Source organism: Larimichthys crocea, chromosome VIII (assembly GCF_000972845.2).
Source record: "Larimichthys crocea isolate SSNF chromosome VIII, L_crocea_2.0, whole genome shotgun sequence".
Classification (NCBI taxonomy): domain Eukaryota; kingdom Metazoa; phylum Chordata; class Actinopteri; family Sciaenidae; genus Larimichthys; species Larimichthys crocea.
Genome location: NC_040018.1, coordinates 14,299,483 through 14,326,988, shown reverse-complemented (window position 1 = coordinate 14,326,988; position 27,506 = coordinate 14,299,483). Strand labels below are relative to the sequence as shown.

Below are 27,506 nucleotides of genomic sequence, written 5' to 3'. Positions count from 1 at the left end.
AAGTGCAGACCAGTGTGAGCAGAGACACAAGTTCATACAAATTAAACACAACTTTTTTATAATATACAATGCTTTATTCTGAAAAACAATATTTTGCCTAATCATGGTGGCATATTTACAAATGTTTGTTATAGTTAATAAGTACTTTGTTTAACTATATCGCTACCATGAGATGTAGTGGAGCAGAAGTATAGATTACCATGAAATGGTAGCTCAAAATTGTTTGTAATTACATAAATAAATAGATGCATTAAAAAAAAAAAGTATTTTTACTGGTATTTTAGGCTTATTACTAATTGAAAATTATTATTAAATGTATATATTTAAGGCCCTGCCAATACAATAACTTTAAGTTATAAATCGTACTAATTATTTGAAATACACAAACATTCAATAAATAATAAATGTACTTGTTTTCATAAACAACATTTTGCAGTGAAAACCCTCCACATTGACACCATCACAGACTTTTAGTGCCACCTAGTGGACTGTCTCCTACACACATTTGAATTTGAATCAATTCTCTCACTCTCTGCTATTTGAACACCATGTGAACAACATAACATTGTTTCTGTTTTCTAGGACATCTTTTTGTGCCATGACAAATGAAGATCAACAGGTTGATGTATCACAAAATAAAGTGTTTGTGCGCTGTCAAGACAACACACCAAAACAGCGGAGAGGGAAGCACAACAGACACGTGTGGGTTCAAGCTGAAACTCTCTGATGGATGCCCTGGAAGTTCACAATTGGATGAAACTGTGTGAACTCCTCAAAGTGCAGATTGAGTGTGTAAATTAAAAATGATTAACTGCCTAAAAGATGTGGAACTGAACAAATAGCTGAGAACTGAATTCTGGGAAACTGAGGCTATAGAACAATTTTCAGCTATTGTAAACTTTGTTTATTTAGATGTTTCAGATTATCTGATCAAATTGTTAATAAGTGCTGCATGTGATTTTTATACCAGGCCAGACACCGGAAGCATAAAGTGTAGTTTTAAAGATCAGTCAAGATTTATATTTCTGTCTACATTCAAACATCTTTTAGGTGTACAAACAACTGAGCCAGTTCAAATATTAACCAGACAGTGAACATAAAGTCAATGACCTTTTGATGACATCAATTCCAAATGTTTTTTGTGTGTGTGTGTGTGTGTGTGTGTGTGTGTGTTCTTTGTAAAATTATCAATCTCATCATTGAAAACCTGTATTATTCCTACAAATAACATTATCTGTCACTCAAACCCAAACCAAAACGATAAAGATGCACTGTGTCCTTTTCTATCATGTTTTGTGGTCTGTTTTTTTCTTGTACACCTGTATACATACAGCCAAAAGACAGGAAAGCCAACACTGGCAACATACTGTAGCCTTGATGTACAATTAGAATAATATGCAGCTAAAATGTTAGCTCAAGAGAGATAGCAGTAAAGACAGAGATCTGGAAGAAACCCTCAAATGAAGGCAGTATTTAGCAGGTGGTGACTGCAGAGGGCACACAGGTTAAACACAGTAAACCCAAATGCAGGTTTAATCAGGGACGGCTGCGAGTAAAGCTGGAACAGTCAGACCATCGTGGCAGCTGAAACCTGCCCACTCAAGCAGCTCCAACATCAGACATCATGTCATCACTGCCCTGAATGTCAAACTTTCATGGTGTAATAAAAAAAAATGTTATACTACCTTTTGCTATTGCGTACAGACAGTGAAAACAAACATCTGATCAATTCTGGTTTTATTAATGCATTTCAAGTAGTTCAAAAGAAATTATATTTTTGCACAAATTTTCAAAGAAAGCAGATCTGGAAACAGAACAGAAATGCTAAAAATAAAAACAAAAAGACAATTGAAGACGCTGTATAAAACACAGGACACATTAAAATCAGACAGTAGTACTGACTCTATACCATTTTGGATTCTCTGTTTACATGAATTACACATCAGTGCAGATTTTCTCAATATCATAGCAACAATGTGAAAGAAAGAAAATTCCCAGAGTATTATTATCCCCTCACACCCAGTTCTCTCCACATCTCACCATATCCACAAAAACAAGATGAGGATGATTCAGCAAAGCAGCTCACACTCTCGATCTCACTCACACACTCACACACAAAAGCTTTAAAATTTGCCATAGATAATGTAAAATATACTTTAAGCTTCGACCCAAGAAAAAGCACTACCAGTAGCACCAAAAAAAACTAACAAAATCAGCACAAGAAGCCACAGAGAATTGCATTTGTGTCTGTTCAGAAACTTTGCTGTAGTACATCAACTATAGTATTTTGCTATGAAAACACAATAGAATTTTCCATGTACCAATATAGGAGAAAACGTTGAAGGCATTTCTCTGTGAAGAGGCTAACTTGTTCGCTTATCAAGCTCTGTGATACTCTGCATAGAATCTACCTGGTCCATGACACACCATGCTCACGCCTCGCACAGAAAAAACTAAAGCTTTGCTTTGCTTTGCTTAACACAGCTCTTTTGCAAGGGTACGAAAATAATAATAATTCTCTCCAATTCCCTCCAAAAATAATTTTAAGAAACTAAACCTGTGTATATTTTCATATTCAGCCAGTAACTCTGCATCCATCTGCCAGTGAAGTTGACCTAAATTTAATCTGGAGTCAACTGAAAACTCAAGCCAAATCAGAGCTGGACAATAATGTAAAATCATACTGAAATATGTATTTCCCATTAATTTTGTACTTATTCATCATCACTATTTTTGTCATATAAAGCCAAGCCCTACATCACTTTCTTTCAATTTCAGCAATATGGATAAACTGCCACCACATGCATGGTTCAGTTTTGGTACAGATCACTTGACACAACTGCAGTCACACTGCTCTATGTAGGCACAGTTTTAAATTCAGTTATACAAACCAAAGACTCAGGGTCTAACAAGGGTAACAAGTTTCTTGAGAAAATCCCAATCAGTAGGAAAAGAAAGGACAGAACAGCGGAGGGTGGCTGACATATAGTGATTGTTTACTCTGGTAGAAGTTTGTGAACAGCAGCAGCAACAAAGCTACAATAAAATTAGAAGCTCTAGTTTTTTTCTTCTCAGTTGATTCGGTTCTGTAACGTATGCAAATAATCTTAACTGCAAGTTAAAATCAATAAAAGCTAAATTCACAATCACATTTAAATCAGATCTGACTTTGAGTGGTTTTAACAGATCTCTTATACAACTGCCAGTGTGTGAAACTCAAAAGATGGACAGAATACAAGTGGAAACACGGGCAGGACAATCACACCAGAACAAAATCAGAGATGACAGAATAAAAGTGCGATACAGTCAGGTTGATAAAAAGCTATTCTCTCCATTTATTTCAATCCCAGACTATACCTTTATGTAAATGCAGCTGCAAACGCACATCACAAGAAATATACATATCCAAATTATCAATCTCTGCTCTATAGCTCCTCCTTCTCAAGACAGATGACACTACAATCTTATTAAACTCATTTATTTATCTACATTCTTTTCATACACCTTGTCCCCTACATCGCGGCAGCTGGCGTAAACCCTTCTGTACAGGCTTCAGCCAGGAGGGACTTTAACCCTGAAATACGCATGCAGCCATCTTTCCCTCTCAGTACACTTGTTTGCTGTTGTTTTATTAATCCTGAGAAAGTTAATTAAAACCGGAAATAATCTTCATCATACAGAAAATCATTTTAATTTGAAACAACGAAAAGAAAAAAAAAAGAAAAAAAAGAAAAAGAAAAACTACTGCGACGTCTGTACAATTGCACACTGAAAAAAACATGTGTATCTTTAGAGGAAAAAAAGCGTACATTTTTTATGGTGTTTTGATTTAAAACAATCTAATTATATTGGCAAAAAAACAACAAGTTTTCCTCCAACTCAGCATCTCAGTGCTGTTTTTGATTGGCAGCAAAACAACAACAACAACAAAAAAAACCCAACCCATGTGCCTTGCAGTCCTGCTTTTGTGCTGATGATGGCAGCACTTCAGAGAGGAAGAACAGGAAAGAAAGAGACAGCAGAGATGGAGCACAGAGGAAGGCGACTAACACAAAGCTGCTTCACTCTCCTCTATACTGGTAAAAAAAAAAAAAAAACATTCAAGAAAAAAAAAAGTTTGATTAAGACCACATAACAGAGATCAGTGAATTTCTCCTCCTGTCCCTCCTTGGAAAAGTTATTTATTTATTTCCTATAAAAGCTGTGCAAACCACTGCTAATCTGGCTCTTAGAGCAGAGGTGCTGAGTGAGTTTGTTAGGCCCCCCCCAAAAAAAACCTTCAGGTTTTGTCCAGTGAAATCGATCCAGTTGCAAGTTCTCTGAATTTTGCAATAGATGGTAAAGATAAATCTTTGGAGTGAAGTGCTCCCATTGTAGGCACTACGAAGAACCAAAGCAAAGAGAAGTGTCTCAGCGTCTCATCTGCCCCATTTGATAGTTCTCTCTGTGCTGACGTGGGTGGCGCTGGCCCTGTGACTGCATGTTTGCCTGCTGCTGCCTCCTTCTTTTCAGTGTACCTACAAGACATTGACATCTCAGTGAGAAAGAAGAAGAAAAAAAGACAAACAATGCTAGAAACTAATGCTGCTCCTTTGCTACACCTTTGAGAAAGACACCCACGGGGCGAACATAGCAATAACATGTCAAATCTTACTTATATATGATCATAACTCAATTGTTTTAGCAGTGAGATATGCAGTTTCCCTAAAAAGTGTCGCATTTTAGGACCCTGAACACAAAGGACATCAGTCTCATTATTATCATCTAGTATAGATGCTGCATGTTCTCTCAAAAACATTATTCATAATTTCAAATCCATCGTAGCCGTAGTATTTTACAACAAAATGTACCCACATGTAAAATCTAAGCTGCACTGAACTATATATACTGAGGGTGAATGAATATAAACATATATGTTGTACTATACCTGGCAGTGGCTTTGGTGGGGGCAGTTTGGGGTTACTGCTGGGTGTGTGGACGCTGCAGATTTTGATGAAGCCGGCCATTAGCATAATCAGAGCGATGCCCATCAATAGCACTGCCCACCAGTGAGCCTGGATAACAGAAGGATATATGACAGGTGAGAAACCTCACAGAAATAGCATGCATTTGTGTGTGTTGACTGATCTTTAGTGTTGCCTCCACTAGAGAGAGTTTCGCTGCACCTCCTGCACTTGGACACTCACCACTATCCACTCTGCAATATTCTCATAGAGTTCTGCGTTGAAGATTGCTTTCTTAAGTCTTGCCAGAGGCCCGTCTGCGTCCACCAGACGACACCTCATGAACACATCACAGTAGCCCTTAAAATCATTGCAAGGTGAGCCGGGCTGCAGAGTTGTGACCTTCATGTTGAAGTATTTGGCCCATTTTTCTGAGCCGGAGCTGCTGCAGGTGCTGGGGTTCACTGTAGGCAGAAGGACAAGGAGTGACCTTTGAGATACTGGTAACAGGTAAAGCCATGTTTCCATTTAAATGTATCACAAATTTCCATTTCACTGCCGTGATTAGGAGTTGGTTCATGAGCTAAGGCAGTAGGTGGTGCCAATTCTCCAGTCGGAAAACCAGAAGAAGAGAGCAAGTGAAAAGGTGAAAGCGCAGAAAACAACTTTTCTAATGAGATAAATGGGAACACGAATACTGGTGTCAAATATCACACAGCTTGATATTACTACCGTGGTTGTGTATTTTGATCTATGGACACTCACTTTTCTCCATGCAGCACACGTGGCACAGCTCGGCTGCCTCATCCATGCCTTGTTGGCTGGCACAGGTGCATACCTCGAGACTATACTTCTCACAAATGGAACCAGAACAAGCCTGGTCCAAACAAACAGGTAGCAGGGGGGAAAAAAGTTTCACTTTAAATACAAACACAATCTCACACACAAACTGAACATATCAGACAAGAAAAAGCAGGAAGACAACTCATACTAACATACCCCATTGAGGCAGACTTGAGTTTCGGAATGGCAAGAGGTGAAGTTTGCCTTTGGTTCTGAGGCAGGACATTGAGCACCAGCTCCATTGCACAAGCCCTCTTGGGCACACTCAGACTCAGGTCTGCACTTGTCATTTGTGCCCTTGAACGTACACTCTGATGTGCAACATGGGCCTTGGCTGGGACTGTGGAATTACAAAAGTTGAAAATCAGACAAATGCCATGCTATTGACAGTAATGATTGAATTCTCAATAATACTTCACAAATACAAAGACATCTGACCTGCAGATTTTGCCAGGCTTCAGTTTGCACTTTTTGCCCTCCACTTCATTGGCGTCATAGCAGCAGGCGTCTTTACACTGATCACTGTAGCCGCAGTCACACTGTTCTTCACCTTCCACTAGTCCATTACCACAAATAGGCTGACCAGACTCTGTACAGACAGACAGACACAACAGCATGAAGACAGAATCTCCTTCTATCACACACACACACACACAGACAGGAACAGTCATCTGTTCCCGTCTGCAGAAGAGAGAACTTACCGACAAAACAGTCGTCTCTCTTTTTTGTCAGAACAGCACTTATGTTACGGATGCTGCAGATGGAGAACTTGTTATTGTTGTGCTTGTCCCCTGATGTGGCTCTGGCATACATGATGTAGTTTCCTTGCTCCTTTTTTTCCTGCGACTTAGACTCTCCAGGGGTGCATTCGATCCCAGAGTCATGCTGCAATAATGGGAAGAGGGCAGAGAAACTTCAGAGAGAGAGAGCTGCATACTGTATATGCTACACAGCGAAGCAAAAGAAAGAAGTTTACTGGTAAAGCTCAAAGTTTTAAATCATAGCACTTACAGGGGACCCAAAGTTGTGCCCAACCTCGTGAGCGAAGGTGATGTGTGACACCTTGGGAGGGACATGGGAGGCATAGTTCTGCACAGTAATGATACCAGTGTTCAGAGACTTCCTCTTCCCGTCAGAGTACAGTTTGTTCCTTTCACAGATGCCCCCAGAACTACCTGTGGCAAGAGAATATAAAATATAAGAGTAGAACAGATTATCATACAATTTGAATACCGGACAAGTTTTCAGAGAGAATGATATTTGTTTTTTAACATTGTCGTCATCATCTCCTTTGGAAAATTCAAGCAATTTTGGTCACAAAAACTACAACTTCTTCTCTGGAATCTGGGAATTACATGATAGCTTACACAGAGACGTACCATATACCACTACAAAAATGACTCTGCATGCATAATATAATGGCTATATGAACAGACTGCATGTAATAAAGGAAGTTCAGTTACAGATATCTTTATAGAAATAACATTCCGTTTTAAAAACTATTAAAATTATTTCCAGCAAAGAACTGAAGCATGTAAACTATCTGGCACCAAAACAGCACAACAAAACACCGGAAGCCACACGCAGCCGCGGTCAACAATGAGCATGTCTGCAGTGTTACTGAAGCTTTTCCCATAATCCATAAACCGAGTCATAAGGATGCAGCTCCTCACTGCGCAGAAACATGAGACCAAAGCACTTAAAACAATCAACAATGTGTCCATTATGTGCAAATATACATGAGTCTGGCAGCACATTATGCGTCTGCTTACTGCATGAATGTGTGTGTAGCTTGTCCACTGAAGCCGACTTATATCTCAACAACTAATCAAATCATATATACACACACACACACACACACACACACACACACATTAGTTGTGCTTGACCAGTATCTCTGATGGTCATTTGTTCTGGACTTTCTTTGTTCAATCATCCCACTGCTCGCCTCAACCCATCTCCTCTCGATCTCTTATCTTCAATCAATGCTTTCAGCCTTCCTAATTTGACGGTATTGACCGTCTGGATTTCTTGCTGTATTCTTCATTTTGAGATGGTGGTGTCTGAAGAGAAGAGGAAAGAGAACCCTCCATAGCTATCATTCATGCACGTTATGTCTTTGGGGAACCATTTATATAAAAGCACATTTTGAATGCCGACACAAGAGGACGCATAGCAGCACTCCTAATGGCATATATTACAGCATGAAAATATATGCTATCTCTTATGTAGTAATGCATCAATAACTTATATTTACAAATATTCAGACTAGAATATTCTACTGCAGTAAATGCCTTATGTGTAGATTACAATGGTTTCTTAGTATTGTTCATGATTAAAAGCATCAGAATAGATTCAGTTAGACTCAAAAACGAACACACTGTAAACTCCAGGATATAATTCCTGTAGATTTAAACTTGTTTCTCATTAGGAATTAAACGCATTTAGTGACTGAGTCAAACATTTTAAATGAGATATGCAACTTCAAATTGTAACCACCGTCATGGGCTTCAGCCATTTGCTGCAGCAGTACCTAATTTTCATGAAATAAATATTGTATAAAAAGTACTATGAAATAAGTATTAATGTTAATAATGGCTAAAATATAAATGAGTTCTAAGAATGTGGTCATTTCTTCTCCTGACAATAATGTTTGATGTTATAGAAACTACTCTGAAAACCTTTAGGTTCACACCTTTGATGATGGATAAGGCTCAAAATTAGTTTGTTAGATTAATGCTTTTGATACATATAAAATAATCAAATATAAATTTTTAATTTGGGCATTGAGATAAATTCTTTCATTAGGTTTTTATCGTAAGAAAAGCCCTACTTCACTGAAAACAGAGTGATCCTGATGAACACAAATAGAGGAAATCTAGATACAAAATTCAGGTCATTCATTCAGGTCGATTGTCCCTTTAATTACGTAGGAGTGTGCCAATGTGTGTGTAGGTGTGTGTGTGTGGTGGGGCATTGATTTGGTAATGGTATTACTCGAGATAGTGAGGTCTGTTAGGGCCTGTTGAGGTTAATAGAAACAATCCAACTTCTGCTTATTCCACTCATTTTCAAACTCTTCACAACTGAATAAATTAATTAAGAGCCTACCCTGAAGCGCTTGTGTGTGTATGTTTGTGGTTGTGCTGTATACAAACCTGAAGGAGCCCCAACCCAAGCCAAACCAAGAACTCCATCATCAAAGTCCCTGTCAGTGAAGACATAGGCCAGACAGTAGTCATCATGGTTTTGTTCAGAGTTAAGCTCCAAAAACTTCTCCACTCCGATGTTGGAAAAGCGGAAAGGATTGGTTCTGTCTTTTTCATCAGTGGTGGTATTTATCTGAAAATATAAATGAGAATTGAACATTACAGAAGAGAAGTGAGAAAGAAAAACACCCCTACTCACTGATATTAGCAGAGCTTATAGAACCTTATCAGAACCTGCTCTTTTAAAGAAAGAATTTGCCAGGAGTTTTTCTTGACAGCACAGGACAGCACATGCTCACAAATGGTCATATAATTTACAGGTATGGCAAATATTGACACATTCAACCATTCCAGCTGTTTTAATGATGCATGGTTTACAATGAATTGTGTCAGGTTCATTGCAGGTAGATTCTTCTCACATTTTAAAACATAGCCTATTTAAAAGAAGTAGTAGAAAGCGCTTGTTGAAAAGACAATTCACATTTGTGTACAGACAATAAAAAATGTGCATATGCATGTAGATATGACCGTCTACAGAGAAGAAAAATGGCAAAAAGATCACTGCAAATCTGTTTCGCTCCATGTCTGGTGGGAACAGCTAGACTCACTGACGTGGGAGTCGGAATGAAAGGGGAGCTTTCTTACATTCTGCTTCGCGTCTCACAAACCTGCTTTGATGTTTTATACTGCAGAGTTTCAAACAAAATACACACCTCGGTTTACACAGGCGGTCTGAGTAAGGGGCTGAAATACAATGAAACTTTTCCAGGACAACATAGACTATTTTCAGGATAATTAGTTAATGTTAATCATTTTCCAGGTTTTTCCATGACTGGAAAAACAAACTTTTCCAGGGTGTGTGAAAACACGGAAATATTCACACTGAAGACACGATCTACACACGATGTTCACTGCACAGAAAATGCTCCTTTTCAGGTCAGTTATTATATAAACTGATTCGGCAGTGTAGCCCACGTGTCCAGACCCTTTGCTGAGATTGAACTCACCCTGATCCTTTTAACCATGAAGCTGATGTTTCGGATGCCCATGAAGTCTGTGGCCTGGTAGATGGAGTCAATGGCCTTTACATGGCTGGAGATCTGCAGAAAAAAGATTGTTTAGATTAGTCGTAAAGCCGTAGTGGAAGAAAAGAACATATCATGATAGACAGTTATCAAATCATCATGACATTATCTGATGTTTCCATCCTGGGCAAATACCATCCTTCATACCTGGGCAATGACAGCCTCTCTTGTGCCGTAGTATCTGAAGAATAGGTGATCAGTCTGAATAAAGAGCTGGCATGTGTTTTTCTCTTTCGCTGCTGCCCTCTTTATCCTGAGAATAACAGGGCCGTGGGAGCTCTCCTCTTCCAACACACTGTTCACCTGCTGTACAATAGAAAGGGCAGAGGGGGACGGGGGGGAATACTCATCAGTTATGATTCCAGTAAATTGTTTGTTCTTGTGATATATTGTAGTGTGGTTCAAAAGCGTCTGGTAAAGCAAGCCACAGTTTGGCAGAAAAAAAAAACACTTTCCGTGCTGAAGACTATTTAAAAAGGTTGAGCCTGCCTTAAACATCACTAATAATCAAGTGTACGACTGAAAGCATGACACCTGTGCTAAAAATACACACACACACATGCTCTTACTGTTAGTGTGAGGTAGGATGGATACGAGATCCTTTTAATCTCGTGAGTCTTGTCCATCTGTGTGTTTAATTATGAGCTGGAGGGAAAGGGGGAGGGGCTTTGTTGTGATGCTGGCACTTACTTTGACTGGCTCTTCCGATGCAGATGCTTGGTACTTCCTCATCCTCTCAAACACTGAGTGGTCAGCGCAGCCGCCCTCTGAGCCATACTTATGAGGATAACCTAGCAGACAGGGAGGAGATAAGAGAATGGTTGTGAAGAGCTTACACTGCGTCATAGATCTCTTTAGGATCACGTGTGGCGGGCTGGAGAAGGTGAATCAGGGCGAGTCCGGTTGCAAGAGGAGCTGCATTCAATAAAAAGCTTGAGAGATTTGGCTTTTCCCTCTACGGCCGTTATCCTCTGCTCTCCTTTATATCTTTCAATTTTTGATGGGAGCAAAAAAAGGCTGACTTTCTGGGTTCAATGTAGACGTTTTCCAATTTACAACTGCTGTGTAACAAAGTTCTCTCCAAGCTAGTACACACACACACACACACACACACACACACACACACACACACACACACACACACACACACACACACACACACACACAGCATTAATAGTCCGCTGTATTGAATTTTAAAGGGCAAATGGGATGGGCCCTTGAACAAACTCTGTGTGAATGAATGGAACTTCCAGTCTTTTGGCTCAACAAGCTCAGATCACAAAATGTCAAGGAACGCTGCCATGTCACAATTCTCACAGTGTTTATAAGCACAATCTCTGCGACATTCATATCTAGACTGCACAAAGTATACAAAGTGACTGCCGTCGTCTGTTTTTATATGAACAATACACATTTCAGCAGCAACATATGAATATGTGTCCCACCACAGCATTACCAGCTGGATTTACTGGATAGCAAAAACAAGATGGGATTGGTCTCATGATTTACAATCCCCACCACCCCTGCTGATAGTCACAACACAGCAGTTCAGCACAGGCCACACCCATACAGCAAAGCCACATCAAATAATGTTTGATTCCAATTTCTCCATGGCGATAAAACAATGTCAGATAAAGGAAGTATGAACAAACAGAGGAGGAACGTATCATGTTTATTTTTGGCTTATTAAATGTAAAAATATTATATAGTGAAAGTACAAAGAACAGGTGCAATCTGCTGCTATAAAACTATAAAGTTAACAGCAAGAGCTTTCTCTCATAGTGAAAGTGAACTGCCAACAAGAGTCGGTGGCCAAAACACAACAATGATGTACAGTACAATACAGACAGTGTGCTGTGTATACTTTATATAATTAAAAGCAAAGGCATATATATATTTTTTTTTAGCTGGGAAGATCAATGTGCTATGATCATTTTAGCCTCAATCAAACTGTTAAATAAATCAGTAACTTGTCACTGAGAAGTTTGTATTTGCAAAACATATGATCCCACTAATAATAGTGCAGCTTAAATGTCTCGCAACCATTGTTGATCATTCAGCAAAGAGAACAGTCCAGTGCTGGTTACTAAACTAACTGGACACACGCTGAAACAACGTATTCAACCTCTGACAATGTGTTTTCAATTTTTTTTCAGTGAAAGCCTTCTTTGTCTGTATAGTGAATGCCATCTCATTCAACTGCTAATCAAAAGGCCCATGCAATTTGGACAGAAACAAACAAAAATAAATAGTGAGAAAAGTAAAGAGACAGAAGTGAAGATGTTTTTTAAATAATCATTCTTCCCTGTTTTTCACTGATATCAGCATTAGAAACCAGACAGATATGAAACGTTTCCTATTTACTTCCCTGTGATATAAAACTCACAGTGCACAGTCTGGCTTTGTCTCCTGTCTCCTATCCTTGCAACATAATGCGGACATGAACAGGGGCCGTCTAAAAGCCTTGCCTTCACTGTACATTAAAGTCCATGTGGGATGGAAGGAAAATCTATTAATTATAGACCAAAAAAAAACATATTGTACACTTTGGAACGCATCCACACAATTTTGTGCCAACCACACCCCTACCCAGCAGTGATAAGTAAGCAAGTATTGGTGTAAAACTGCCAGATCGGAATTAACTGGGGAGATAAAAGGCAGGAATGAAGGCTGGAACTATGAAAGGTTATATAAAAAACATTTAATTTAACAAGTGAGTTTCACTCTCCCTTTATTTTCACCTGTGACCTTTTGTTCCCGCCAAACAGCTTCTTCTCTGCTGTGCTGACAGCATGACATGCTCCTGCTGTGGGCGGATTATTTCACCATATCACAAACCACTCGAGGCCTCTAAATAGGTGCTTTTGTCTAAATCGAATTTGCAAGTCAGTTTCAAATATATTTGTTTAAATACCTTTGAGCGGTACAAAAGAATCTCCATATGTCTGTGTTTTGCATCTGTGTGTGTGTGTGTGTGTGTGTGTGTGTTTAGCAAGCCTGGAGCCAGGGCGGGATTCTTATCAGGTTCACTGCCCGTCGGCTAAATGCAATTCTTTGTACTACAATGATGTGTCTCAAGTCACTGGATTGTGTTTCTACTCATACAGTGTTTGCTTCAATATGTGAAAGCTAATACTTCTAAATATTTTCAGTGTTGTCTGTTCTTGAGGAAAGATTGGGAAACTTACAGAGTCTATCAGTTGGTTGTAGTCTGACCTAAGCGATGGCTATGAGTCATGTCTATGCAGAGTCGTGCTCCACGCCCGCTTCCAGTAGAAATGCTGACCACCTTGACCATGGCCCAGGACCCAAACCCTGCTGCTACCAGTCTGTTAGACATAACCTTTTCTCAAAGCTTGTCAGACTAGTCCATCAACTGCCATCAGCCCCTTACTTCAGCACTTGCATACAGTACATTCCTACAGCGATGCATTTCAATAGACTCCTGTTCTAGTACTTGTTCTACGACACACATATCTGTGGAATATCTAAAGTGTGAACTGGAGACTACCTGTGAAGACAACAACTAGACCTTTGGAATATTTGACCTATTTTCTATGCATATATTATTTACTGGAGGAGATTCAAATAGGTCGAGAATTAACCGTGCAGAATGGACTTTGAGGATTAAATTAATGACTCTGCATGCACAAATGAATAAAAGAACATGTTTTACTAAAGGTGGAGCTAATTTACCATTATTTATGGGCAAATATAAAATGCTGTGGTTCAGTTTTATTTTTGTGGAACGGTTTTATCTTTTTACTGGTTGCTCAGTTAGTGAAGCTCAGCTTAGGTCCCTGTATGTTTTGGTCATTCTGTTTTCAGAAACAGAAAGTGAGAAATGCTGATTTGACTTTCAGTTCATAAACATATAAACAGAGGGCATTTTTTTGTTTCCCTGGTCAGAAACAGCAGGTGGTCTACAACATTTATCAAGCACTTGGTTTATTTTATATTCATTATCATAATTATAATGCATATTAGATGAAAAACACTCGTTTGGGGGGTAGTAGCCACTGCTGTGTGTCTTCCAGCAACAAGAAGGCATGGAGGGCAAGGAGGAGAGAGAGAGGTTGTTGTTTTAGTAGTATTAGTAAAATTCATTACTGAGAAAAAAAATATATAAAGGCTATTTTACTAATCAACTAGTGCTACAGTTCATACATGTGTTGACCATTTTATTTCCTGTTTTATTTTTCTGCCGCTTCTGATCAGATTTTGGTTGCCTCTTTTCTTTCCCTGTAGTTCATGTAAATCTATGATCTTTATATCACTTTTTTTTTACATGTAAAGTGTGACGATGGGTGTCCTTCAAGTGTGGCCACCCTTGTGCGTCGTTAATTTAGGCCTGTACTTACTGATGTCATCTTCATGATAGATGATGGAGTGGAAGGGCACCTTCTTGTCCTTAAGGTACCTCTCTGAGGGCTCCACATAGTATGTTCCTTGGTGGGTTTTAATGAAGCCCTCAAAGCGCCCATCAACCACAGAGCCGTGGGTCAGTGTGCCCTTTTCACCTGAAACACAAAACAGAACGAGGATGAGCTGGGGCAAACAAAACATGTTTGTCTGTAAACAAAGTTAACTATTATATAACTACTATTAACTATATATTTAAGCAGTTTCAGGGTAGTGATGATCTGTTCAGGGAGTATACAATTTGACCAAATAAATGGTTAATTATTATTTCTGAGCTGAGATTAAGGCTACTTGTTGTGAGGGCACGCCCATCAATAAGAAAAATATAAACCTCTACATTTCTTTGTCGGCTATTTAACCTATCACAAACAACCTTGTTTTTTCTCTTTGTCCATTTGAACTCTGCTGGAGACAGCCAGCAGGAAAAAGGTCCAGGAAGGGAACGGATTTAGAGAGGAAGGAAGAACTGGATAAAATGGTAACAGTAAGACCTGTTTGTGTTGTATTTGATGTGACAAACACTCGACCAAAAAAACAACCTCTCTCTCTCTCTCTCTCCCTCTCTCACACATACAATATTAGATAATGCACATAAATAATGCAGCAGATGGAAATACTGTCAATCAGTTTAAATGCTTTCACAAGTCACTCAGTAGCTGATGTGAAGGGATAATGTATGTACCCATACAATGAAACCACGCTTCCACTCAGGATGTGATCTGTGGAAACAGCTGGACTTACCAAAGATTTCTCCACTGTAAATGTGTGATGTATCAGTGGGTGTCTCCTTTCCTGATACCTCAATGATGAGATCGGGAGAGAACAGAGTTGTATCTCTCTTCATCCGCAAATTGAAATGTCTAAAAAGAAGAACAGGAGAAAATAATGAATAATTAGCAAAAGCACAAGCTTTAACACATGCACACACTCTCAAATGCTTTTTCCTGGCTCTTTTAATATCATGTGCTCATGTAGAGTTTTAGTACAGACACACACACACACGAAACTTGGAAAGAGAATAATTTTTTGACTGAGCTTCCCAATACTGCTGTTGCTGATTGTTGCTCAGTACTGTTGCACTCAGTGAATTAGAAGAATATCTTGAGAAAAAGCACGTGAACACTTGTGCACACCCTCAATACTTTTTTATTTATTTAATCCTCTCATTAAACATAACTAAAATGTCAAAGACAGAAAGGCAGGCATCACATGAGATGCACGAGTTACAAACTTCCTAGGAACCAGAGGGGCTGTGGTTCAGAGGAATGCTCACTAGGAATCTCTTTCACAATCACATGGCTCAGTCTCAAGGTGTGAAACCTTCTCCAGACGACTCAAATTATGTTCACATTATTACCTCATACTGAGCACTGTGCGGCTGGTAACATTTTATGATTTTAGCACTATCCATAAGACTAAAAACTTTAGATTATTAGACAGATTTAGATTAACTGTTGTGCCTAAAAGAATTCCCAACAACAAACAAACAAAAAATCCCATGTCCTTTTGTAAAAAGGTAATTAGCCTCATATAAGCCAAGATTAAGGCATTGTATATAGGAATATATTTTTAGGAAGCATATGTAAGTGAAGTTGCGTCTGTTTTTAGCATTTTAATTCCACAGTATGGGTCAAGCTCCAAAAAATGACAGGGGAAACTGATTCACTGATTAATGGTACGGCAACCAATACAGTGAATTTTTGAACCGGAATGAAAATAGACACTTTCTATGTGGATTTTGCACAAATATGTCTCTGTAAAGGTTCTGAGAAAGCTGCTTTCTTGAACTAACAAACAACTTTAAAAACAAATAACCTAAATAGTATAACATTATAAATTCAAGATGAAATTACTGTGAGCTGCTACTTCTCCCTTCCTCTGTGCTGCAGTAAATCACAGTTCACTCTGCAGGATAAACTTTGCAGTGACACCAATATATTATGACAAGCAATTGTTTGTATTGTTTATATTCCAGAAAAAAAAAAATTCATATCAGTACATGATAACACTGACACAATATTGATATACCCATATATCAGTCAGGCTCTGGCATGGTTATTGTTTCAGACTTTTCAAAGCTTGCTTTCAGAGAGATATCTCCACAGGCTGAATAGCACTCCCCATGACAAGCAAACTGTCCTTTATGTGTAAAAATCAATGGAGAGCCCTTTTAGGGTTGGTGTAAAATTTGGGGGGCGGACCAAAAGTAGAGAGTTATTTCCCTCAGAGTGGCTCGGGGACATGGCACACCACCAACATCTACTTAAGCCATAGATGTTTTGCAGAAGCAGGTGTGTTAAGGGGGCAGAAAAGAGCTGAGGGTGTAAAGGCAGACTTACTGCAGTGCGGGAATGAGTACATGAGAACACTTAGTGTTAGAGTACAACCAAGAGAAACTGGGCACAAGAGACAGACTGTCAAGTGTGGGAAAGAGTAGAACAGAAAATGTTTAGGAGAGCAGCTGATGTTGAAAAAGGTCAAACACAGTCCAGGATATCCCCGAACAGGATGACTCAGTATTCCTTTTTCCATTAGTCATTCTTGTTCTCATTTTGCATGTACCCCATTCTTACATTACCTTTCAGTTGGTTTCCTTCCCCTACTTAAACATGGATGATTATTAAAACCACTAACAATAACAACATTCTCTATTATTTATCTAGACCTGTGTTTATATGAATATAAAATTTTGGAAAATCAAGGGGATTTGTCCTTATATTACGCAGTCTAGCATGATGTTTCAAATAAAGCTGAGCGAATGATGACAGAGAAGAACAAAAATTTGAACAAAAAGGAGAAGGGCTAAACAGAAGGAACAAAGAGTACAATATGACAAACTCTTTGAGGTCAGCGTTGCGACAGAGTTCAACAGGCAGTAGATTTAGTAGAAATTCCTCTGCTTGTTATTCATCCTGGTCCACCCATTACAGTTCTTGGCCTCTCCCCACCTTATTAATGGACTCCACAACAATCAATACGACCTCATGACTTCATCTATGCTCTGTCAAAAGCCCAGTTGACTCATAAAAGCGACCATGGCACGCTGGTCACAGACGCAGATGAATCCATAAGTACTCAGTTAGAAATGTAATATGCATTATCAGGGAGCAGCAAAGGCATTTGACAGAGAAGCATCACTGAGGAACAAGTATTCAATATAGCACACAAACTTAACCTGACGGCTTTAAAACGGCTTTGTGCAACTCTTTGCATACTTGATCACTTGCCTTCTGGGGATGTCTGCAATATCATAACGGCTAAGACTGATGGTTATTCTGTGAATTACTACACACTTAAAATGTGGTTGCTCTCGTTTGTTTATTTTTTTAATCCACCCTCATCCAAACCAGCAGTCAAAGTCGTGATTAGTGGAGTAATACACTGCCCGTTTAGGGAAACGCTGTGCAGATTCTACAGAAGGGAGGGATCGAATTATTACTCATTACTCCTTTCGAAAGGCTGAGCTATGGCTGTGAGCACAGCTGTTTCGCCCAGCTATGCTGGTTTAAGCTGTGGCTGAGAATGTGGTTATTTCCTGGACTACGGCTGCATTTGTGTTTGAATCTATAATGCTACTGAAATGGCACTGTGGTAAGGACTAAATGTTTTGGCCCATACTTTAACGGGTGAGTCACTGGGGTGTCCCAATCCTTCTATCAGATATGACAGATGTGTTACCAATACACCACAAGAGTTTGGGAATAAGGTGGTCTCAATACAACACTTGAAGCTTGGTTATCTAACGTAGATCATAATCATAGATACACAGCAGTCACTACTACATAAGACATAATATCATATCATTATACAGCTCAGCTTTCTCTTTTGATCAAAGGGAATGCAAAATGTATTGTGAGGTAACACAAACCTTATAGCAAAAGACAGAAAACCCCACCATGAGTCTCCGTACAAACTAATCAAGCAATTACGAATAAACATGAGTGAATTAAAATGAGCAGACTATTAAAAAGGGAAGGACTTGACATTAATAGATTCACACTCATAAATCACAAAACAGCTGAAAATAATAGTTAAATGATTCAAGTTTTCATGAAGTGAAAAATAAATGAAGACAATCACTGCATCATGCTCCAGGCAAAAAACATGCAGACAAATAAACGTGGCTGAGTCAGACAGGAAGAGGAGAGGCTGTGGATCAAGTCAGTGCTCATCGCAGAGAGGCAGCTGACTGATAAATTATTCAGACATATCCCAAATGCTGAACATACTGACTCAAGCATCTGACAGTCTTCGCTCAGTAAGCAGGCCAGCTCAAAGAAAAGGAGCGCCCTCAAGCCATTTCTAGAGAGATAGTTTGTCTACAAAGGCCTCAATGTCTACAGTATACATATAAATCTATATATTTAATACAAGCGTTATAGAAATAAAGCAGGTTGGTTAAAGGATTAGATTCTCTCAACTTGCTTTGCGTTATGCAATATAGGAAATCCATGGTATGTTTATTTACACAGAGTTGTAAGATCACCGTACCACAGACAGGAAGGTGGAGGTCAGAGGCATCGGCATCTAGCTTTACCATGGTGTATGTTTTTATCTTTCATATCTAAGGAAGATGCATCTGTGTTGAAATAAGTGCGTATTGTGCTTCAGTGCTCGACTTTATTACGACCACAGTCATAAACAAAGCGTATAAACTGAGAAGCGTTCTCTTCAAGAGGGAACAGTTGCAACACTAGCACATCCTTACTGCATTAGATCTATTACTTATTATATCAAATTATAGCCATATAATCTATGCTGGTACTTTTGATCTGTTAACTCCATTATCACTGAACTTTCACCACTGAAGTAAGCACACAAGCTTAGCCTGATTTGAATTAGGCTAGCTTTGGATACCACAGGACTGTTTGATTCCCTCCTCACTTCAAACCAGTTAGATATTTGCAAGAATTTGATTTGGGCAGTGTCACTGCTTTTTGGATGGACATATAAAAAGGTAGGAGATGTCAAAATCACTCTGAACACTACTGAACTCCTATGACTGCAAATATCTTAACGTATTACAAACTCACAAATGAGCCTTATTCTTGAAAAGCAGGACACTAAACTGAACTGTGAATGGTGTCACAGGGTTGTATAGCCAATGTTTGACTACTTTTTTGGCACCTCGCTTTGTAAAGAAGCCCTCCACAGAGACAACTGTCTACACTGCCTTGTTCTGTCACCTGATCCAGCCACAAATACTCATGTGAGTGGGCATACACAAGAAAGCTTTTCTCTTGTTACAACAAACCTCTATGGTGCCCCACAGTCCTGCCTTGGCTTTTCACAGAAGGGAGAGTGTGTGTCTCTGTTTGAACACCCTCAAAGCTAATGAATTCAGACGATATAGAGAATATGATACTAGCTTTGTACTGGCTCGGTTCTATCTTGAAACACAAATGCTAATGTACAATATGATGATGTCAATGACAACACAAGACACAGTATTAAAATCTCTCTGACACATAAAACAAACAAACAAAAGAAACGTTATTGTAAGCATCACACATGAGATAAATTTCAAGACAGGATACTGGCTTGTATTCGCTTGAACACTGGTATGTGATATTGTGTTCACCCATGGAGTGCTGCATAGAACGGGACATGTATAACTTGAACCAACGCTGTGAAACTAAATGTCTGTTTTCCTCTACCTGACGTCTATTTACATTAATGAAACTTCAACATAATGTGTCCTGAGAAATGCAACATTAATATTACGTCCGGAGAGATGGAAAGTAAATGTCAATAGTTTGATACGTCCTCATTTTCTTTCTTTATACAGGCTGTCTTCACGGCTCATAAATCTCTCAATTTCTCTTTTTTCCTGTTTATTGAACTAGACTTGAGCACTCTATAGTGAAAATGTCCCCACTACATGTCATAGTTTGTGCACTACTGCTAGTTTTTCCTCTGCTACTGGCATCCTTGAGAGTTTGTTTACAGTAAACACGCTGCAGGTCCACCTGGACAACATTCTCTATCAAACTGCAAACCATCTACAATTCAATCTCCTCTACAAAATATTGTTTCTGCCCTCTTTAAACACTACAGAGTACTCAGACATAGAAAATGATCATGCTGCATGACACTGTGACTGCCTCGACGATACAGGCAGTGCCTCAAAGGCACGCAATGACAGGAAAGAGCATAAAAGCACAGGAAGGGGGATCTGTTTGACAGGGCCTTGATAACCAACAACAAATAAGCTTGGTGAAGAGGAAAGCAGGGGGGAGCGTGCTGAAAAAACAGTGTTGCTGAGATAAATCACTGTGACGCTCTGCAACATGGCAAAAAATGAAAGAGTAAAGGGGAAAAGCAGAATGAAATGAGGGCGAGAGAGAACGGGAAATGCGAAGACATTTCCCATCAGTAGGAATAATTGCACAGCTACGCTGGGATAACAGGACGGTATATTATAATTTACTGTGTGTGGATACAGACATGATGATATCTATGCACAAAGTGAAGGCAGAAGAAAACAAACTTCTAGTGAGTCATGGAAAGTCCACATAGTCCACATTTTCTATATTATGTGTTGAGGCACTGTGCAGTCCGAAACTGGGGTCTAATAAGAGAAAGAAAGGCATCACTCATGTTTCCATAGAATTGTAGCATATCAGGGCACTCAGACCGATCTTAAGAAATCTTTGAGCTGTGTCACTGGGCCTTTAAACTCAGAAATGTGAGTTAAAAATGTCCCATTTCTTCTTTGTTTGGCGAGAGTAATCCAATGGTCTTACAAAGATGTAACTTGGGTATAAAGAGTTTTGAATGACATTGAAATAAGATTTAACAGACTAACAGTATTTAATGCAAACTGAATTCTTGTTATTTATTTTCTCTGCTCCACTTTTGCGAGTCATTTATTTGCAAATGTTTACTCAGACACATTCTACTGCAGTGATGTGACTTCATACCAAGTGACGAGAACTTGATACAAATCAGAGAACATTCAAACAGTGTTACTGCCTGAATAATCTGTTTCCAAAACAGGGGCGACACTACTGTACTCAGATAACTTGGCCTTGACAAGGGTTCACCTTGAATTACAAGTCATTTAAAACAGAATGAGAAAGAGGTGGAAAGGATACAAGGGGACTCCACTGTCCGAGATAAAAAGGGAAGGATTTAATTACAGCTTGTAATAAAGCGGGTAGTCTTTTCAGAGTTTTAAATAACCACAAAGTTGCTGCTGGTGCAGGTATCTTTTAAAACCACTCAACACAAGCTCACACACATTTCTGTCTAATGCAAAAAAAGACAGCAGGGTACTTTCTCCATATGGGCCCAGTATTCTAACATTTATTTAATTTTTGGCTACAGTTCTTTCCAAGGCCAGATGGTTCAATAAGGAAATAGTATAACCAAGTCATAAATAATATGATGTGCCACGGCTAATGGCGCTGGGGGAACTGGATGAATATTTCCATATCCATATCACATTCAAATGCATTGCCTGCTAATCATTATTGCATATGAAGATATATAATCTTGCAGTGATGACTTGGAAAGGAAAAGCAATAAGCCCAGCACAGCACAGATCAAGGCTAACAATGATGAGATGAATGTGATTAAGAAAATACATGATATTAACAGGGGTATGAGGTTATGTCAGAAGATGGAAAGTGAGTGTGAATAAGTGGGGAGGACAGTGTGTGTGTGTTTGTACTGAAACTGACCTGCCATGTGCACTGAAGTCCAGCTGCACCGTCTTGTCTTGAGGAGAGAGTGCCCTCTTGGCTCTCTGGTGACTGTTGTGCAGGGCTTCTGTGTCATACGATAAACCTTCATAATGGCGGATGTATTTGTTTAAGTGGTTCTCAAACTGACCTGAAAGAGAGTGCAATCACGTATCAACATTTGCCAATAAACACGATATTTGATATTTTACTATGATTCCTGGAGTTTATTCAACTTTCATAGAATTTAACAGACACAAAAGACAGATACCAGAGTTTGTAGTGTGTTTCCACAAAACTGGAGACGAATATTGAATTATTCACCAACTATTTTGAGAACTGACTTGTCATTTTGATTTAAATTCTTTGAAATTCAGCTTCTCTTTCAGCTTTTCTGGGTTTCTTTAGTCCTTTTAACGCTGATACATTTCAATGTATAGGCTTTATCCGAGCATATATGATAGCAATAAGCTCTCTTTCTAAAAAGGACACATGCAAGAAGATCCAGAAGACATTTTAACAGGTTATATTAACAATAGTACTGTTCTATTCAAGGGATCCCAGTGAGCCAGCATGTACAATACCATGACACTGAACCTGAAACAACTAAATCCAATTTAGCCATCAATAGCTAAGGGTCTATACAGCCCAGATGGAAAGGCAAGGATGAATCTGTGTAATAGTGGCCAGCTATCGAACAAGCCCTCACCCACTAGACATGCTTAACAGGCTTATGCAGCTTATTGGTGTGTCCCCAGAGATAATCCTGCTGCTTTCATTCTGACCATTTCTTTGTTCTTTTCACAAAGACAAAGAAAGTCAGTTTAAAGCACAAGTGAGGAGCACATGATGCACATCAGGTGACCGAGGTTCTGTTTCAGTACTACTGTACGTCATTGTGTGAGAACAGTGACTGAATTGGTTGCAGGCTGTTTAAATGCTAATCTACATTCCTAAGGCAACACAGAGTGCCACAAAGTAAATATCTGTTTTTGGGCTCATGATAGTTAAGTCTCTGCTGTGAGCTTCAAAAACAGCCTATGGACACAAGTTCAGCGGCAAGGCAAGGGCTCCATTTGAAGAGTTGGGACTAACACGGAGGTCTAAGGGCCCCTGTAATGGCAGACTTTAGAAAAAGGCACAATACTAAGTAAGAAACTCCCACAAATCGAAAACACACATGCTCCACCTTGCTTGTCTTTTTTTTTTTTTTTTTTATTACATTACACTGTTTTGTTACTTCCATGTGCTGGGAGTAAAGACTCCCTAAAGTCTAGGGAGAGGCTATACCAGGCTAGTTGCAACTTGTCCATGAATGCAGGGAGAAAATATTCCAACAATCAGCTTCTTTAGCCCTTCTTCAAGAAAAAAGATGATGACATCAAACCAGACTGAACCAACAACAGCATGATAATCAACAAGGCTTTTGAACGAGAGAGCAGGGATGTAATTAATCCGGGAATATGTTGATTTTGGACAAAAAAAAAAAAACACTGCCAGCTCAGATTGCCCAGATCTTGCTTCTCAGTAGGATGAAACAACTCTGTATTCACTGTGACACCAGGCTGATTTAATCAGCAGACGGTTGCTTGCATAATAACATAGAATTAAATCTGATTTCTGGAGTGTTAGAACATTTCTGGGATACTGTGACAGATCTGCTCTATACACACAAAGGTCACACACAAACTGCACCCACTAAGACCTCAATAATAAACATAAAGTAGAATGAATAGCTCTCTCACAGTGTCAACAAAAACGGAAACGTTATACGTTTTGTAAAAGGAGAATTTATGGATCAAATTGGATTGTCAGTCGGTGCATCATGTCATGTTGTTTGACATGACTGAATGTCTTTTAACACAGAGGCTGACAATGGCCAACAACAAAATGTAATTGTATTGTAAATGTAATTAAAGGACCAGTGTGTAGGATTTAGTGGTATTGTACCGCTGGTTACTCTTAGCGTTAACTATAACTTGACTTTTACTCATTTCGGGCTGTGGGTCAAGCAAAAGAACAGGGACAGCTTCTTCTATCAGACACAAATACTTGAACATACGTCTCAACTGTAGAACAACTCAATACTGACCAACAATGTGATACATCATGTCAAGGTTTAATGTCAATGTCAATGCCCGCCAATATCAACACTCACTTATAGGCAAGGTGTATCATATAATATAGTTCCTGTTCTGAATTAAGGAATAGAATAAAACTAAAAACTGAGCAAAATCTTCTCAAAAAATAAATCTCATCTTACACTTTTGGTTGCGAGACAGGCAAAAAAGCCAGTGTTTAGTTTGTTCACTCTGGGCTCCTGCTTGAACCATTCGATTCTGTCTGTATGTAGAATCAGTTTATATTTTCTTTAATTGTAGATGCTACATATCAACTCAAAACATAAATTCAGGATTTGATTTGAAGTTCTATCACATTATTCTTAGGCACGCCTTGTTATCGCTATACTGAGACAAACTGAATCATGGCTGTAATATAACAATCCTATTTTATTTGGGCCTAAATAAATGACTTCACTAAGAGGTAATAACTCAAATGTCTGGAGAGCAACAACAGCTGAGAAATAACTGGAAGCCATTTTCACTGGTAAGACTATGTCATTGTGATTTCAGTGCAATATGTTTCAGTGCCCCAGTGAAGTGCGGCTCTTGACAGAGAGGAAACTGCTGACAGGAACAGAGGAGGTGGTAACAGCATGGATCACAACTGATCTGAGCCTTGCATTACAATGCATGCTGGGTGATGGCAGGCTGCGAACACGACACATCAGACAACCCACAGTTCAAAGCACACCTAAAAGTCTCTCCTCAATGTTATGCATCATATGGTGCTGGAAAATAATACTAACAAGGTTTGTTGCAACCTGCAAGCATCGAGTCTGACCAAGATTGTCTATAATGAAACTGCTACATTGCTCAAGAAAATTTTTTGTAACATACCTTCACTGTAAGGAGGCTGAGTAAGAGAAGCTGTGTCAAAAGTGAGATAACCCAGTTTATCTGAAACACTTTGTTCCTTACAACTAAAACATTGCCAATCCAAGTTTAAACACACATAGCTTTTCCAACGTGCCCGTCATATTGATCATAAAGTTTAGGTGTGGATTGGTGGAACGGAGGAAATTGCCAAGTGTTTGTCGCAATTTAGGTTCAGATCAGGACATCTTTTGTCCCCCCATTTCCTCTCCCTTGAGAGTATATAAACAGTTTCTCTCTTTGTTTTCCGGCACACGGCTCGTTGCTGCAGCGGGAGTGGCGATGTGTTTCTTTGTGGTAAATAAATGCAAAGAGGAAAGATAAAAAATAAAAAAAATCGAGAAAAGCTTTCTCACTTAAAACTTCAACTACGGCTTAAAAAAAAACTGCTATGGTTGCTGACACCTGGCAGAATGAAAGGATGTTGTTGCTGCACTCCGTCTCAATTATGGCTTGTACAATGAAGGCTTTGAACAGACAAATTTTCTTTGTGAATTAACAGATAAAAAAAAAAAAAAAAAAAACAAACAAACAAACAAGTGTTACATTCAACAACATGGGGAGTTAAAGCACAAAACCTCCCAACAACAAACACAGCAGTTGCTGGAAGTCAACATTCAACACTCAACATCTCAGGGCGTTATTTTGAGAAGTGATCAAGCTTCCTTTCAATGTTTAATGAAGACTATAAAGTGAAGCTTCAAATTTTATAATATCAAATTTTATATAGATTTGCTTCACTTCCGAGCCAAAAACACAATGGAACATTCACTAGGTGCCTGGCCGGTGGACACAAAAGTTAACTAATAAAATAATAAATAATTAAACCATGGTTAAATGGAAGTGCAAGAGTACGTCTGCTAGCTCAAAGTCTATGAAAAAAAAAGCTGCATTTTAAAAAAAATGTAGGATTTCCTGTCCTGGTTTTGCATACCATTTCAACTTACGCTGCACTTTCCGTGACTTCTGCCGTTGGTTTCTGAGACTTATCAATATCATTTTTATGTCTGTAACAATCTCCAGGATTATAATCACATTTGCCATACTATTTTCTTGTACTTGCCGATATCTATTTCTGCACAGAGCACTTTCAGGTTTTTTAAATGCTGGGTTAGGATTAGGGCATTTTGATGTCTTTAAGTGTTTGTTAATCACTACAGGTTTCATTAAAAACACTGTAAAACCGCCACAGGAATAATCATTTAATTCCCTCTGATCTTACTTATTTACTTGCATTTTCATCACTTGTCATCAGTGGGGATTTTGCCTGTTTGTTTGACTAATAGTGACTCACTAGTGTGTGGAAACTATGATTTAAAAATGTTGAAATTACAGCATACTGGTGCCGCAACCACCACAACAACTTTGAATAAGACTAGTGCAATACACGCAAATTGTTACTCGTCAATACTAAAAACAAGAAAAGGATATTAAGCTAATTAACATTGTCTATTTTCTGCTGTTGCGAGTAGGAACCAAATTAACTTTTAAGGTAGAGTCACTGTAGGTCATTAGTGACATAAAGCAGAGTAACATTTGATACATTTAGCTCAGAGATTTGTTGGTTACTAATGTAATAGCTGTCAAACGCTGCAGCAACGCGGCATATCATGTATCTACATAAGTAACCCACTAGCTAAGGGTACAAATATACATCTGCCTGGGCAGCTAAACTTAACATTACAGCTGAATGTCTGTTTTTAAATCATGTCAACATTTGTGTTACTTTCGACTGTAGTTCAGATTGTCTATTTGCAGACGTTAGAGCTGTAATGTTAGTTTACCACTCAGGAACTGTCACGGACAGGCTGTCTGTCTGTCTCACTAACTCAGCAAACGTAATTAACCTGATAACTTAATCAACCCGGGCTGGTTAATGTAACTGTTACCGAGTAAACAGAGGCTAGCAGCCGTTAACACGTCAGTTACCATTAACGTTAGCCAGCTAGCTAGCAAGTTAGATAGCCGGAGTACAACTGCCTGATCCGATTAGCGCTAGCCCCACTGACAAACCACTCAACACTTTCCTTTCCCGTGTGAATCAATGGCAAACTTACCTGTAACATCTCGTAGGCAGCAAAACATGAGAATTAGTTTGACAAATATCATATCGAAAGTCCCTGTGAGCCCGGTAAATCGGCAAAACGAGCCCGCGACACCGCTGATTGATTGTTGTTTGGTTTTCTTTCACTTAAAGGTGCAGTCGCCCTTCCTACTTAGCTGCTCCCATCACAAACACCGGCTCTGCCTGTCTCCAGCTACCTAACAGACAGACAGACAGACAGTCAGACAGACAGACAGACAGACAGACAGCTATGCCCTC

At 39.0% G+C, this 27,506-nt stretch overlaps 2 protein-coding genes across 4 annotated transcripts in view; one reads left to right on the top strand and one right to left on the bottom strand.

Moving 5' to 3' along the window:
- Positions 1-3,936, top strand: part of lipca (lipase, hepatic a) — a 12,516-nt gene extending 8,580 nt beyond the window's left edge. For both annotated transcript variants that reach the window (XM_010737615.3, XM_010737614.3), the window contains exon 9: positions 583-3,936. In XM_010737615.3, coding sequence (XP_010735917.1) covers positions 583-727 — 145 coding nt within the window. In that variant the 3' untranslated portion in view covers positions 728-3,936. The remainder of the gene's footprint in view (positions 1-582) is intronic.
- On the bottom strand, positions 1,726-27,506 carry adam10a (ADAM metallopeptidase domain 10a). 2 transcript variants are annotated; one of them, XM_027281097.1, is made up of 16 exons: positions 27,241-27,506; positions 22,188-22,338; positions 15,244-15,362; positions 14,442-14,600; positions 10,771-10,871; positions 10,228-10,383; positions 10,003-10,095; positions 8,945-9,128; positions 6,798-6,961; positions 6,488-6,671; positions 6,225-6,375; positions 5,943-6,126; positions 5,709-5,820; positions 5,187-5,407; positions 4,928-5,054; positions 1,726-4,517 (listed from the first exon to the last, which is right to left on the bottom strand). In XM_027281097.1, the coding sequence occupies exons 1-16, from the start codon at positions 27,290-27,292 to the stop codon at positions 4,411-4,413; spliced, it is 2,265 nt and encodes a 754-aa protein (XP_027136898.1). In that variant the 5' UTR covers positions 27,293-27,506; the 3' UTR covers positions 1,726-4,410. The 2 variants fall into 2 exon arrangements, with proteins under 2 accessions (XP_027136898.1, XP_010735918.2); XM_010737616.3 differs by having other exon boundaries at positions 10,228-10,386; positions 27,241-27,505.